This window comes from Vicia villosa, linkage group LG3 (assembly GCF_029867415.1).
Source record: "Vicia villosa cultivar HV-30 ecotype Madison, WI linkage group LG3, Vvil1.0, whole genome shotgun sequence".
NCBI lineage: Eukaryota > Viridiplantae > Streptophyta > Magnoliopsida > Fabales > Fabaceae > Vicia > Vicia villosa.
In genome coordinates, this window is record NC_081182.1 from 21,816,323 (window position 1) to 21,832,860 (window position 16,538).

The 16,538-nt window shown below is 29.7% G+C and overlaps 1 protein-coding gene across 1 annotated transcript; it reads left to right on the top strand.

Moving 5' to 3' along the window:
- The first annotated feature begins 12,594 nt into the window (after nt 1–12,594).
- On the top strand, nt 12,595–16,172 carry LOC131660618 (EIN3-binding F-box protein 1-like). Its single transcript, XM_058929895.1, has 2 exons — nt 12,595–12,763; nt 13,470–16,172. Exons 1-2 carry the CDS (start codon nt 12,739–12,741, stop codon nt 15,359–15,361), a joined length of 1,917 nt encoding a protein of 638 aa, XP_058785878.1. The 5' UTR covers nt 12,595–12,738; the 3' UTR covers nt 15,362–16,172.
- Nucleotides 16,173–16,538: the final 366 nt, after the last annotated feature.

Below are 16,538 nucleotides of genomic sequence, written 5' to 3' on the forward strand. Positions count from 1 at the left end.
TTCTCACACAGATAAAAAATTTATGTATTTCTTCAAACTTAATTTATTTTTCTTAGACCGGAATTATCCACAAACAATCGTTAAGTTTTACAAGCAATTTTAATATATTTTGACACTAACTAATACATTTGACAAGTTCATTGTTTTGCTCAAATGTTAGAGATTATTTTTTAAGTGATTTGTTCATTTTTAATATTATTATAAACGAACAAGGACATGACTAATAAATTAAAACCTGGATTCAATTCATGTCAAACTAAACATGTAAACTATAATCATTTTATTTATTTATTTATTTATTAGTATTGAATAATTGATGGCTTAAATAGTTTTTTCCTTGTAATTTGACGTATTTTTGATTTTCTTCCTTGTATTTCTTTTCTTGAAAATAATCCTTGAATGTTAAATGTTTTTTGTTTTATTCCATAAAGTTAAAATCCGCAACAAAAATTAAAAAGATAATCCACATGAAACCTTCTAATTTTCCTGTGGATTTTAATTTTAGAGACTAAAACCAAATGAAATTTAACATTTAAGGACTTTATCCAAAACAAATAAGATATACGGACGAAAAATAAAAACTCGTCAACTTACAAGAACCAAAAGACCATTTAAGCCATAATTCATTATGTCTTTGGTAAGAAATTGTAATTTATTGCGTCAAAAAATATATTGAATCATTTATGATTATTATTATTATTATTATTATTATTATTATTATTACTATTATTATTATTATTATTATTATTAATATTATTATTATGTTTTTCATATTCTGTATTTATTGATTTCTTTTGACTCAATATTCTTGATTTCTTTAAATTAATTAATATATTTTCCGGTTTTTCTAAAAGTACGGATATTGTATTTTTTTTTCTTGATAAACATGGACATCGGTATTTTTTTTTCTTAATGTGATATTTCCAAATATAAAAACAAATCATTTTATAAAAAACAAAAGAACTTAATTCAAATGTAATGTATTTACTAATAGTAAAAATCAAAGTGATGAAAATTAATTTGTAATTTTTAAAACAACTATAGTTTAATTTTCTTGCATGGTTCATTGTATTGGGTATATTTTAGCAAACTCCTGTGGGTATATTTTAGCAATATATATTTTAAAACACACTTTCATAAAAATAAGTGGGTATATTTTAGCAAACTCCTGTGGGGTTTGCTAAAATACACCCACTTATTTTTATGAAGGTATGTTTTAGCAAGTTTTAACTAAAAAATAGTTAAAAACACCTTAAGTTACATGTTGCTAAAATAGACCTTCAAAAAATCAAGTGGGTCTATGTTAGCAAACCCCATATATATATATATATATATATATATATATATATATATATATATATATATAGAAGGATACTTGTACGCCCACACAAGTACATGTATTTGATACAATATAATATATATTTAAATATACATTTAAATTTGAAATGAGTTACGTAAGGGTAAAGTGGACAATGCTCATATAAACTCAATTGTATTAACTAACCGTACACAAAGAATAAAAGGGACCTGTGAGATGGAAATAGATTTTTTTTTTACATTTTGAGATAATGTATTGTCTCTCAAATAAATGTAATTGTTGATTAAACATAAAATAGGTTATATCCTGATAATGACTCGTGAGATGAAAAGTTAGTTACCTGCACGACTATTGACTATTATCCAATTTAAAATGGTATAAAATGTATTTAGATACACATGTAAAACTGAAATGACATACTTAAGTGTAAAATGAATAATGATCATATAAATTTAATTAAGTTGTTTAAAAATAAAATAGGTATTGTGCCGATAGTGATAAGTGAGATGGAAATTTTAGTGTCCACATGATTATTAAGTATTATCCAATTTGATACAATATAAAATATACTTAGATACACATGTAAATTTAATTTGTTGACTGTCAAGCTGTCAGACACAATATCATAACAATGTGTATGACAAGAGTAGTACGAAATCATTAAAATAATAATAAGTAAAATGATACAAGGAATTGATAACCTAGTTATATGCAAAGTCACCTTCGTTTGGAGGGCGTTAACCCTATAAAGGAAATTCACTCTTAATAGTCAAAAGTGCAAATTGCCCTGATTTGAACTCTCCTTGATCGATGTCAATTTTCTTAATACTACCCATGATTTCTATTCAAGACCCCCTGAATATGAGAACTCTCTCACTTTCTCTCAAGCATAGGGTTTGAACAATTACAATAGATTAAGAATGATAGAACAAACTATAACTCATAATACTTTATTCCTTAACATAGGAATAAGAGTTAAGAATCCAGTATAACAAAACAAAACGAATAGATTCAAACAAATAAATACGCCTAGCTTGATTGCACAAGGTCTGAATATTAACGATTGATAACTCCTCCTTAAATAGCAACAAAGCCCAGCTTTAAAACCCATTAGGGTTTGCGTCTATGAGAAAAGATATCTCACACAATATCATGACATCTTGCAACACATGTTGCCTATAAAATGATGGCAGTTAGATGTTATAATAGGTACAATGTGCTTAGGTGGAATGCATAACACCATAAAGTGCACTACACTTAATTGTAATACAATACACCATAACATACAATGCACTTAAGTGAAATATGTTACATTATAAGGTGTGATGTGCTTAATTGGGGTTATTCAACTGGCAACCCACACAAGTAGTTCAATAAATAGAATATTTGTGTTAAAGTATTCACACTTGATAAAAATTCATTTTGTGAAACCCTAGTCATACTGTGTGTGTATGTGTGTGTCTTTGTGTGTGTTGTTATTCGCTCGTTACTCGTGATCATTATCTGGATTATACATAAACAATTAATTGCCACAAGAGGTAGCTATCATATCACTGATCATGTTCATTCTTAAGGATCAACTTAAAAGAGTTTTTTGTTTTGTTTTCTGCTGTGTAGTTTAATTGCGATTTCTCTCCAATGGTATCAAAACCACTTACAAAACCATGAGATGGATAGTTGTTTGTTTTTTGTAACTTAATAATATAGAAATTAAATATTAACACTATGATTTGTAAAATTTGGATGTTCGATGCTGACTATGCTTCATAACCAATGTTTGTATGATGAAGTAATGATACGTCGATCATCCACAATAATATGAATATAATTGATCAATTTATATATGATATAAATAGTTCTGGTGAAACATTATTATATTTGATATAATGTTTAATTTCGTCCATTTAGTATAATAATTTTTATACATATGGATGACAAATATTAATTTGGCTTTGTGGTGGAAATTTATGTCGCGAGGCAACAACGTTATGATCAGTCATATAGAATAAACAATCATTATATTTTTTATGTTATGAACATGTTCCATTAGGGTTATAACAGTACAAGAGTTGTGTTGTTAAAGTTTCCAAAAGGCGTCAAGTGTTAATGCCAAATACTACGTCGATTCAAAGTGAATTGTACATTAGAATTTTGCGTAGTGTGATCAAGCACCAATATTTAATTTAATAAACATAATAATAATAATAATAATAATAATAATAATAATAATAACAATATAAAAATTGTGTTTATTATTGTTGTCTTATGGTAGCGCTTATGGCCTTAGTTTTTCTTTTTCTTTGTTTTGGAATTTTTTATAAGACATGTGTGTCGTACCTTTCTCTCCATATTCTATATGTAATTTCTTTTTTTAATCTCATTTTCTCATATGTAAAACAAGTATTATGTTATGTAATACAATGAACAAAGAGAAGAAGACAAGATCAAAGGAGTACAACCAGAGAGATCTAACTTAGAGAAGCATAAATCGTTCTTAGGTTTAGTTTAGGTTCTCTCGTTGGCTTGTGGAAAAAAATTACATGATGGGTCATAATTGTATCATTTTATTTTAGGGTTAAATATACGTTACCCCCAGCCATATTGGCGAGATTCGTTTACCCCCCTTTAAAAAAAATCGATTACCCTCTAGTAATTTTTTAGTACCTCCCTAAGCGTGTAAAAACCAGGGGGTAAATAAAAAGAAGTATTTTACAAGCGGGTAATTTGTGCCCATAAGGGGAAAAAGACATAGAATTTTCATTATTCAAGGGGGTAATTCAAAACAAAAAATTTAAAGGGTGTAATTAGAATCTTGCCTATATGGCAGGGGGTAACGTATATTTAACCCTTTATTTTATATGTATGTTGTTACATGTAAATATATGTTGATGCATATGAACACTATTTATATGATAAATAAGTTAGTTAGATCAAATTAATTACAAATTATCTCAAAATAAGCATTAAGTTTAAGCTTTGTAATATTTAACCCTAATCAAGACTAGTATCGAATAATGTAGGTTTTGCCCATATTAACTAATACATTTTACAAGTTCATTATTTTGCTCAAATGTTGAAGATTATTTTTTAAGCGATTAGCTCATTTTTAATTATATTATAAATGAACAAGGACATGATTAATTAATTAAAACCGAATTTAATTCATGTCAAATTAAACATGTAAACTATAACTATTTCATTTATTTATTAGTATTGAATAATTCATGGCTTAAATAGTTTTTTGTTCTTGTAAGTTGGCGTATTTTTGGTTTTCTTCTTTGTATCTTTTTTATTGGCAATAATCTCTGAATATTAAAATTCTTTTGGTTTTAGTCCCTAAAGATGAAATACGCAAAAAAATACAAAAGACAATATGTAGGAAACCTAATAATTTTACTGTGGATTTTAATTTTAGGGACTAAAAACCAAGTGAAATCCAACATTTAAGGACTTTATCCAAGAAAAATAAGATACAAGGACGGAAAATAAATACTCGTCAACTTACAGGGAGCAAAAGACTATTTAAGCCATAATTCATTATGTCTCTGATAAAAAATTATAATTTGTTACGTCAATAACTATATTGAATTATTTATTATTATTATTATTATTATTATTATTATTATTATTATTATTATTATATTTTACATATTCTATATTTATTGATTTCTTTTGACTCGATATTCTTTATTTCTTTAAAGTAAATAATATTTTCCGGTTTTCTAAAAGTACGGATATTGCATTTTTATTTTGATAAACATGGACATCGGTATTTTTTCTTAATGTGATATTTCCAAATATAAAATCAAATCATTTTATAAAAAACAAAATAAATTGTTACAAATGTTATGTATTTAACAAATAGTACAAATCAAAGTGATGAAAATTAATTTGTATTTTTCAAAACAATTTAAGTTTAATTTTTTGGCATGGTTCATTGTATTGCAAAAAATAAATTGTGAATCCAGTTGTCAAATAAACAATCAATAGTAGTAAATAATAAACAATTAACAGAAAAAATAAAATGGTACCTGTAAATTGAAAAGATGTTACCAAAAATGAAAAAGTGAAAAAGAAATCTAGGGTATACTTTTAGGGATATGTTTCAAGAGGCAATAGACAGATAGATATTAAACTTTTTTGTGGACGAATCTCAACTGTTAAAGTTTAATATCTATCTGTCATTTGATCTTATCAAATGACACTAAGGTGTCAAAGTTTAATTTGACATCAAATCTCAACTGTTAAAAGAATTGATCAAACGGTGATATTAAATAAAATAATAAAGCAATATATATAGCCTATTTTTCTCCTAAAAAATAGGCTACTTATATGTCCGTTTGATCAAGTACTATTAACAGTTAAGATTTGATGTCATTAAATCATATATATATATATATATATATATATATATATATATATATATATATATATATATATATATATATATATATAGTAAGTTGCTTGTGCGCCCACACGAGTAAATATATTTGATACAATATAACATGTATTTAAATATTCGTTTAAATTTGAAATGATTTACTTAATGATAAAGGAAATAATGCTTATATAAACTCAATTGTATTAAATAAAAGTACAAAAAGAATAAAAAGGACATGTGAGATGGAAAGAGAATTTTTTTTTTACATTTTTAGATAATGTTTTGTCTCTCAAATAAATGCAATTGTTAATTAATGATAAAATAGGTATTATACAGATAATCACACGTGAGATAAAAAGTTAGTTACCTGCACGACTATTGAGTATTATCCAATTTAAAATGGTATACAATATATTTAGATACACATGTAAAATTGAAATGACTTAATTTTAAAATGAATAATGATCATATAAATTTATTAACGTTGTTTAAAAATAAAATAGGTATTGTGGCGATAGTGACCAGTGAGATGGAAATTTTAGTGTCTGTATGACTATTGAGTATTATCCTATTTGATACAATATAAAATATATTTAGATACACATGTAAATTTAAATTAAGAAACATAATTATAAAATGAACAATAATTATATAAACTCAATTGTATTAAATAATCATACAAAAAGAAAAAAAAAGTATTTGTGAGATGGAGAATATAAAAAATTGACATTTAGAAATAAAAATATTGTCTCTCAAATAAAGACAATTTTTTATTAAAAAGATAATCGGTAATGTGATTAAAGTGACATGTGAGATGGAAAGCTAGTTGTCAGTAGACTATCGAGTATTATGCAATTCGATAAAATAATTTATTGTGTTCTTTTTTATTTTGACTAAATTTGTATTTTTAAAATTCAACATATTGATGTGTTCCTCTTCCTTCCGTTAAAAAGGGGTTAAATTCTTTTTATTTATCCTTAGAGAAAAATAGAAAGGGAAAGAGAAAATGGAGCAAGAAAAAAATTAAAGTAAAAGTAAGAAAGTATGAGAAAAGGAAACACGGAGGAAATTTGATAAAGTAATAGTGTCACATGGAACGTTGTGGTTTATTTAAAATGAGAATAATTGATTCATTATCTAATTATTGAATAGTCTCTAATGTAGTGTAAATATTATTAATATTGAAGGAAAATTTAGGGCATATGTTACATCTTCTATAAATTGATATAGTTGATTATATAAAAATAAATGTCTATCAATTTTTAAAATATACACAAGTGTTTCAATTTCATATAGTACTTTTGATCAAAAAAATCAATCTTATTTATTTCGTACCTTACCTTTCAATGAATAGGAAAATGGGTCAGATCTTACGGGATGAAATGAAGGAATAATGGAAAACAACCATACGGGCTTTCCAATAATCATAGTTTGTGTCATCTAAAATAGGTGGCCGATTTATATATCCTCCTTCTTTAGCATTTCCCATTTTGAACAAAATGTATAAATTCCATATAACTCACCCAACCGGAATAGGGTGCGTGCTTTGATGCTAAGTGAAGTACTATTCGTTGAATGTCAAGCTGTCAGACACAATATCATAACAATGTGTATGACAAGAGTAGTACGAAATCATTAAAATAATAACGATAAGTAAAATGATACAAGGAATTGTTAACCTAGTTATGTGCCAAGTCACCTTCGTTTGGAGGGCGTTAACCCTATAAAGGAAATTCACTCTTAATTGTCAAAAATGCAAATTGCCCTGATTTGAACTCTCCTAGTTCGATGTCAGTTTTCTTAATACTACCCGCGATTTCTATTCAAGACCCCCGAAATATGAGAACTCTCTCACTTTATCTCAAGCACTCTCCATAGGGTTTGAACAATTACAATAGATTAAGAATGATGAAACAAACTACAAAGAAAAATAATTTATTCCTTAACATAGGAATAAGAGTTAAGAATAGTGTATAACAAAACAAAACAAATAGACTCAAACAAATAAACACGCATAGGTTTATTGCACAAGGTCTGAATATTAACAATTGAGAACTCCTTAAATAGCAACAAAGCCCAGCTTCAAAACCCATTAGGGTTTACGTCTATGACACAAGATATCTCACACAATATCATGACATCTTACAACACATGTTGCCTATAAAATTATGACAGTCAAATGTTACAATAGGTACAATGTGCTTAAATGGAATGCATTAACACCATAAAGTACAATGCACTTAATTGTAATACAGTACACCATAACATACAATGTACTTAAGTGAAATATGTTACATTATAAGGTGTGATGTGCTTAAGTGGAATTATTCAGTTTGCAATCCACACAAGTAGTTCAATAAATAGAATCCTTATGCTAAAGTATTTACACTTGATAAAAATTTATTTTGTGAAACCCTAGCCATACTCTCTCTCGTTTTAATTTTCACACCATATTTTTACCAATTTTGTCTCTGGTTTTGTCTAATAATTTGGCTATTAGGTTGGGGGGAGTACAAAGAAAATAGAGGTTAAGCCCGAGCGCGTGCCCGGGCTAGCTGGGCAATGGAATCGCCCCTGGTTATGGCCTTAGTTTTTCTTTTCCTTTGTTTTGGAATTTTTTATATGACATATGTGTCGTTCCTTTCTCTTTATTTTTTATATATAATTTCATTTTTTTCATCTCATTTTCTCATATGTAAAACAAGTATTATTTTATGTAATACAATGAACAAAAATAAGAGGACAATCACGGAGGTCTAATTTAGAGAAGCATAAATCGTTCTTAGGTTTAGTTTAGGTTCTCTCGTCGGCTTGTGAAAAAAAATTACATGATGGGTCATGATTGTATCATTTTATTTTAAAAGTATGTTATTACATGTGAATATATGTTAATCCATATGAGATCAAATTAATTACAAATTCTCTTAAAATAAGTATTAAATTTAAGCTTTCTAATATTTAGCTCTCATCAAGTCTAGTATCAAATAATGTAGGTTCTGCCCACCTCGAGGTGCATGTTCTATATTAGTTAGATGTGATGGGATAAAAGTATTATTTAATTAATAAACAACGAGTTTAACTTAACTTAACTAAACTAATTATAATAAGATTATATATGTTTTGAAACAAGGGTTGAGAATAATTCATATTATGGATTGGAATAATGAGTTATTCACCCAACTAATATAACTCGAGAGTTGTATTAGATACAATTGGAAGAAGTTCCTACCGAAATAATTGAATTTTATGTATTCATCCTACCACTAGCTTAAAACAAAGTGAAATATGTATCTTGATCCACTAGAAAATTTTCCAACATTATTTTTTGAATTAAATGATGATGGTTATTTGGTTTGAGTAAAATAGTGGGAGTGTACTTAATTAAAGACCTAATTCAATATATTTTTATTGATACTTATATCTTCACAATTATTGAAATGTATATTACCATGTCAACAAAAACCTCAAACAAAATTTTTAAATCAATCCTTGACATGATAAATTCTTATAAGACAAATTTTCTTAATTGGCACTAAAACTTAAGGATTATCCTCAAACATGAGACAAAATTGTAAATCAATCATTTTCCATGATTTGTTTTTAATCAATAATCTTCCTTCTAAATTTTTGCAGTATAATACACCTTTCACTTTATTTTTTTTAATCAAAATTCTGATTACATTAAACTTTTGGTCGTTTAGATTATGACACTAGTTCTAAATGACATATAACCAAACTTAGCCCTTGTTCTCGAAAATGTATTTGCTTAAGCAATAAACACCGTGTTAAAGGCCACATTCTCTTTGACCTTCACAATAAACATCTTTTCCTATCTAGAGACTCCATTTTCTTTGAGCATGTATTTCCTTATTTCACCACCAAACCATAAAACATCACCACACCTAAACCTATCTTTCACTCAACCAATAATTTATCCCTAGATTACATAGACGAACCAAATGTACATTACCACAACCCACCCCCTCCTATTTTAAATTTACTCATTAACCCTAATTCCACTCCACCTCCATTTGACAATCCACCTCCATCCTACTAGAAAAACAACTAAAATATCCAAATGTTGTAACTATCTTCAGGATTACCAGTGTTTAATGATTCAAGGTATTTTCTTTCCTTCCTCCGTTACTAATACAAGTAACGTTCCTTACCTTTATGATTTCATCTCTTACTCTAATTTTTTTAATAGTCACATAACCTTTAACCTTAATTTATCTTTTACTATAGAATCCACATGATATTCCTCTGTCGTTTCCTCCCCCCTAAAAAATAATTGATTGTAAGTGGATTTTCAAACTAAAATTTCTAGCTAATTGCACCATAGGAAGACACAAGGCACACCTTATTGCTAAAAGGTTCAACTAAACAGAGGGTATATATTACCATGGCATCTTTGACCCTTGCATAAAAGAAGAAGTTTATATGAAAATACCTCTTAGGATAAAAGTCATAAACATAAACTTTGTTTGCACGCATAACATATCACTTTATGGTCTTAAACAAGTTAGTATACAATGACATCATAAATTAACTTATACCTTTATTGAATTAGGTTTCTCTCAATCCAAATTAGACTACTTTTTATTCACTATGAAAACTAACACTTAATTTATTTCCATTCTAGTTTATGTTGATGGCTTAGTTCTTACTTGTAACAATCTGCATGAGTTCACTCACATCAAACTGTTATGGATTCAAATTTTAAGCATAAAAGACCTAAGCAATCTCAAGTAAGAATCATAATCACAACTTAACATTTTAGAATGTCAAATTACTTATGAATCCAACCCAATACAAAAGTCTAGTTGGTAAATTTATTTACCTAACTTATTCATGCCTTAACATAAGTTTTTGGTATGCAAGACTCAGTCAATTCCTTTCCAATCCTAGAGAGATACATATGCAAGCTACCATAAGGATTTTCCGCTACATAAAAAATACACAACCCCTAGACTATTCTTCGAGAACAAATGAGACTTCACACTTACTTGTTTTGGAGATTTTGATAAGGGAGGTTATCTTATCACAAGACGCTCAACCACATGATTGTGCTTTTTCTTAGGATCTTCACTCATCTCTTAGAAAGGCAAGAAACATCACATTGTTTCTTGCTCCTCCTCTAAAGCGGAATATAGAGCATTGTCTAACACCTTATGTGATGCCAAATGACTGTTGTAACTACTCAAAGACTTTTCTATACTTCATAAAAAACTAGTCACCCTCTTGTATGATAATAGAAGTGCAATTCACATTGCCTTAAATTATGTCTTTCATAAGCGCACAAAGCACGTATATAGAGATAAATTGTCATGTTGTCCATGACAAAGTCTGAACAAGAACAATTCACCTTATGGTCGTTGACTCCCTCAACCAAGTAGTTGACTTTTTCATAAAGCCTTTACATTTGGGACCTTTCAACAATCTAGTTCACAGACTTTGATTGAATGATATTCATTCTAGGAAGATACCCATTTTCTAAGTTATAATCTTATTCTTATACTTTATTTAAACTTTAACATTGTTAAATTCTAATTAATCTCTTAGATATTAGTAGAATTAGTTAGTAGTTTGCTTGATATTAGTAGAGTTAGTTAGAGTATTTTTCTCCACTAATTAATTTCTTATTAGATTATTTAAACTGATTGCTACGATTTATTTCTAAACATTTTTTTATGAAATGAAGTATTTCAATTCGTCAGATTTTCTACTACTTTTTCTATCTTGCAAAGCTTAAGTGTTAACAAATTCTTTTCAATTTTTGCAATTTTAATTTAAATTGATTATTTTATTTTCAACTTTTTAATTTAAAATATTTTTTAAATATTTTTTACCCATTCAATTCTAATTTCAAATAATTATCAAGTCTCTAATCTAACTTTCAAGTCATTTATTTTTTTTCAAAATTAAAATATTTTGCATTTAATTCAAATACTTTATTTTTCATAATAAATCAATTAAATTCTTGTTCAATCAATTTTGAGTGTAAAACTCAAATCCAATTAAAATATATTTTACAAATAATTCTATAAAACAAATGTTAAGATCGTACTTATTAATTTTTTTGAATCCTTTTTAAAAGTTTATTTATGTTTCAAATTTAATTTGCTTTCTTTAGAATTTTTTTGAACTGTGAACAATGTTAAATTACACATAAATTTCATTACATTTTTACCCTAATTAATATATTTGTCAAGCTCACTGTTTTGCTCAAAAGCAGAAGATGGTTTTCATGTGATTATCAATAAACTTATTAAATTAAAACAAAATTAAATATCATCAAATTCATCTTATTAATATTAAATAACTCTCTTGTAAACCAATACTAATAATTTACTGTCCAAAAATCTATTGAATATTTGACTCAGCATTCTAGATAAGCATTCTAGATTACTTCAAAAAGTAAAATATTTGTTGGTTTTTCAAAAACATGAACATTGCATATTTAATTTTTTTTGGATAAACATAAAAGATAAACATTCCTAAAATTAATTATTTTATATAAAGAAACTAAAGCAAACGGTTTTGTAAAGCATTGAATTAGTTAATAAATCAATAAATATTAAAATTAATTACCAAGATATGGTAAAGATAAATAGTGTATTTTTTCCAAAACAACTGCAGTTATTTTTCTTGCAAGGTTCTTTGTATTTACAATTTCAAAAAAACAAATAGTTGAACTAAATAAAGAAAAAGGAAAAGTAATTTACCAAAAATAAAAATAAAAAAAACTGAAAAAGAAAACCAGGGTCTGGTTTGTGGTATTGATTTGGTGGAAGAATAATACTCCAAAAAAGAAACCCCACTTTGTATACATTGCACTTGAACACTTTCCTAACAATCAGCTGCCCAATAAAACCCAACTCTTTCACAACCATCTCACATTCATTTTTCTTTTCTCTCTCTTTTTTTTACCCTATCCCATAGGGTTTTCTCTCATGCTTTTTTGCTCTCAAGAGTTCTTAATCTTTCTTATATTAATCTTTTTCTTTCTCTTTGGAGGATTCTTTTCTGGATTTTACTCATGTCTAAGGTTTTTGGCTTTACCGGTAAGCCTTTGATCTGATTTGTGGATTTGATTCTGTTAGTTTGATGACTAATTTTAGTTTTTTTTTTTTTTTTATGTTAATTTTTTTTGGTTTGGATTTGTTGTGAATTTTTACTATGCTTTGAAAATTGAATTTAGTTTTTTTTATGGATCTGATGAAATTTAGTATGGAATTGTTTTTAGTGGTAAGAGATGATTTTGTTGGTAATAGTTATTGTTCTTTTGTGAAAATTGGATCATGTTCATGTATGAGATGATTTTGTATGCATATGAGATCAATTATTTTGTTCACTGTTGGTTTACTAATGAATATGAAGCACGGACACTCCGAGTTTGACTCCGACACTGACACGGCGACACCGGTAATATTTTGAAAAAAATGAATAAATTAAACGTAATCACAAGTGTCTGTCTGATACCGACACAGATACGAACACGCCTTTTTTCAGAGTTGTCGGTGCTTCATAATTGATTTGTTAGATTTCATCAACATATATAGTTCATATTGTTTGTTCAATTTTGTGTGTTGTGTTCAAATCTTTTACTATTTATACAATATAGGTTCAATTTTCACTTTTTGTTTTGTTTTATGTTGAAATCTTTTACTCATACAAGATAATTCTATAGTTTTTTGCTTGAGGAATTTTTATTTTTTTTGTATGTGAGTTTATTTATTATATTGACCATGTTTGTGTTTGGTTTCTCAGGGAGTGATGATTTTTGTACTGGGAGGTCAGTATACCTTAATCCCAAGGAAGCTGGTCTCTTCTTGTCACTTGGCTGTCAAAAATATGCTTACAAGCCTCGTCAGAAGAGATCTCGCGTCAGTGTTCCGTTTGATTTCAGTGGAGATAAGTGGTTTGAGCCGAAGCCAGATGCATCTATTGAAACATTGCCGGATGAATGCCTCTTTGAGATTCTTAGAAGGTTGCCTGCTGGCCAAGATAGGAGTTTGTGTGCTTCGGTATCCAAGCGCTGGCTTATGCATCTAAGCAATATCTGCAAGGATGAAATTTGCAAGGATCTTGGTAGCGGAAATGGCGATCAAGGATTTGGTGATGAAGGGTGTCTTTCTCGTAGATTGGAAGGGAAAAAGGCGTCAGATGTTAGACTAGCTGCTGTTGCTGTTGGCACAGCATCTCGAGGAGGATTGGGAAAGCTTTCGATCAATGGATGCAATTCAGATTCTGCGTTGACTAATGCAGGTCTCAAGGCAGTTGCTCATGGCTGCCCTTCTCTAAAGATTTTCACTCTTTGGGATGTTGATACCGTTAACGATGAAGGCTTGATTGAGATTGCTAATGGTTGTCACAAGTTAGAGAAGCTTGACCTTTGCAAGTTACAAAATATTTCTGACAAGGCTTTAATTGCCATTGCACAGAACTGCCCAAAGCTGACCGAGTTATCGATCGAGTCGTGTCCTAATATCGGTAATGAAGGTCTACCAGCTATTGGGAAGTTTTGTCCCAATCTAAGGTCTATATCAATTAAGAACTGTCCAAGAGTTGGTGATATGGGAATTGTTGGCATGGTATCTTCAGCATCCTTTGGTCTAACAAAGATGACACTTGAGTCGCTAGCTGTTTCTGATTACTCTCTAGCAGTTATTGGACAATATGGATTTGCTATTACCGATCTTACCCTAAATTCCCTCTCATATGTCACTGAGAAGGGATTCTGGGTGATGGGTAATGGCCATGCACTGCAGAAACTAACCTCACTCACAATTGGGTCGTGCTCTGGAGTAACAGATATTGGGCTTGGCGCAATCGGAAAGGGTTGTCCAAATGTGAAAAACTTTCAGCTTTATAAGTGTGCTTTTCTGTCCGACAATGGGCTGGTATCATTCTCCAAGGCTGCCCCATCAATTGTGAGCCTACATTTGGAAGAGTGCCACAGGGTTACCCAATTTGGGCTTTTCGGTCTCCTTTACAACTGTGGTTCAAAATTGAAGGCTCTTACTCTTGTGAGCTGCTATGGGATCAAAGATCTGAAACTGGAATTGACTGCAATATCTCACTGTGAATCAATTTCGTCACTATCAATCCGTAACTGCCCGGGGGTTGGTAACTCTACACTTGCCATCCTTGGAAAGCTATGTCCTCAGCTTCAGCGTCTTGAGTTGATTGCACTTGAGGGAATAACAGACACAGGGTTTCTTTATCTGCTTGAGAGGTCTAAGTCCAGTTTGGTTAATGTTAATCTAAGCCGTTGCATTAATCTGACAGATGCAGGAGTTTCGTCCATGGTCAAGTTGCACAGAAAGACTCTCAAAGTGTTAAACCTCAACGGCTGCAGAAGAGTCGGTGATTCTAGCTTGACAGAAATTGCAGGCAGCTGTCCAGCACTCACAGATCTTGATGTTTCCAGGTGCGCTATCACTGATGCAGGAATTGCTGCCCTTGCCCGTGTAGTCCTGCCCAATTTGGATGTACTTTCTTTGGCAGGCTGCCCCTTGGTTACAAACAAGAGCATGCCCGCTTTGAAAAAACTGGGCGATTCTCTCGAGGGATTAAATATAAAAAATTGCAAGGCGATCAGCAGCTGCACGGTTGACAAGCTTATTGAAAGTCTCTGGGTATGTGACATCCTCTTCTGAGGAGGTAGCCTTATCTATCTATCTATACTTCTAATCTGGATAGCATGCGGTCCAGATTTGATAATCAGTGTCGCATGGTAGTGTTTTTGGGTCCATTAATTATCGGTGGGTCTTGGTCACAGCAGTACTCGGTTCTCTTTTTCCAGAGCAAGCAGTTATTCAATCTTTGTTTTTACAGGTTTCCTTAAAATTAGAAGGAAATCTGTTTAAAGTTTTTGGCATCCTATTGCTAGGACGTCGCTTTTAGAATGGCTGTTTATCTCTGAGAACATAGCTACCGAGTTCTGGTTTTAGGTTTCTTTCTTGTGTTGGCACCTGATGTCTTAAGCTCCGCTTGGTATCGGTTTTGCCACCATGTTTCTTCGTCATTTCCAATTTCATCACAGCAGTCTGTACCAAAGTTTGTCCAGAGTGGTTGGTGTTTAGCTTATTTTTCGCGTATTTGAACTCCGTTCTATACTCGATGTTTGGCGTCGCAGTTTAGTCAAAGGGCATGTTGAAGAGGTTGAAGATGTTGAAGTCCAGCTTATGTGATATTGTTATCTTGGTTACTATTGGCAGTTAAGAGTTATATGAGGCCATTTGTTTTTTCTAGGGTTTTGGCCATGGCAGTAACTATCTAGTTCTGTCATGACAATCCTTTTTCTTTGGAGAAGGATTGTCTTTTTCTACCAAAGCTCTGGATTTTTTATCTCTTGGCTTCATATATTCTGAACTTGTCATTGTAACTTCTATTTTATATTATGTAATAATTCTGATACTTGCCCTTTGTACTGTATGAATATTAATAAATAAATGATTTGTACTTTTATTGTCTCTTTCTCAAAATTATGTCGCTGATGATATCACTACTAATATATTTTAATATCTAGAATGTGGAAATGGTCTTTCTCTACCACTGTTTATTTTATACTGCCACATTATTTTCTTGACTCAATATAATATCAATAGTTGACTTGGCCTAACTTTGATTTTATCAGATTTTAAGCTAACTTAATTTTTAGATGTAGAATTAAGAAAAGAACAAAACTTTTAAAATAAAATGGTTAGGTTCATAGACTCTAAGATGGCACATGTACTTCACATGTGTATTATCATAACGTAAAGCAATAATTGGTGCATTATTTATGAAGCCACCACACGTTTTTCCCTCTTTTTTCAAGTTTTGGAGTGAAAT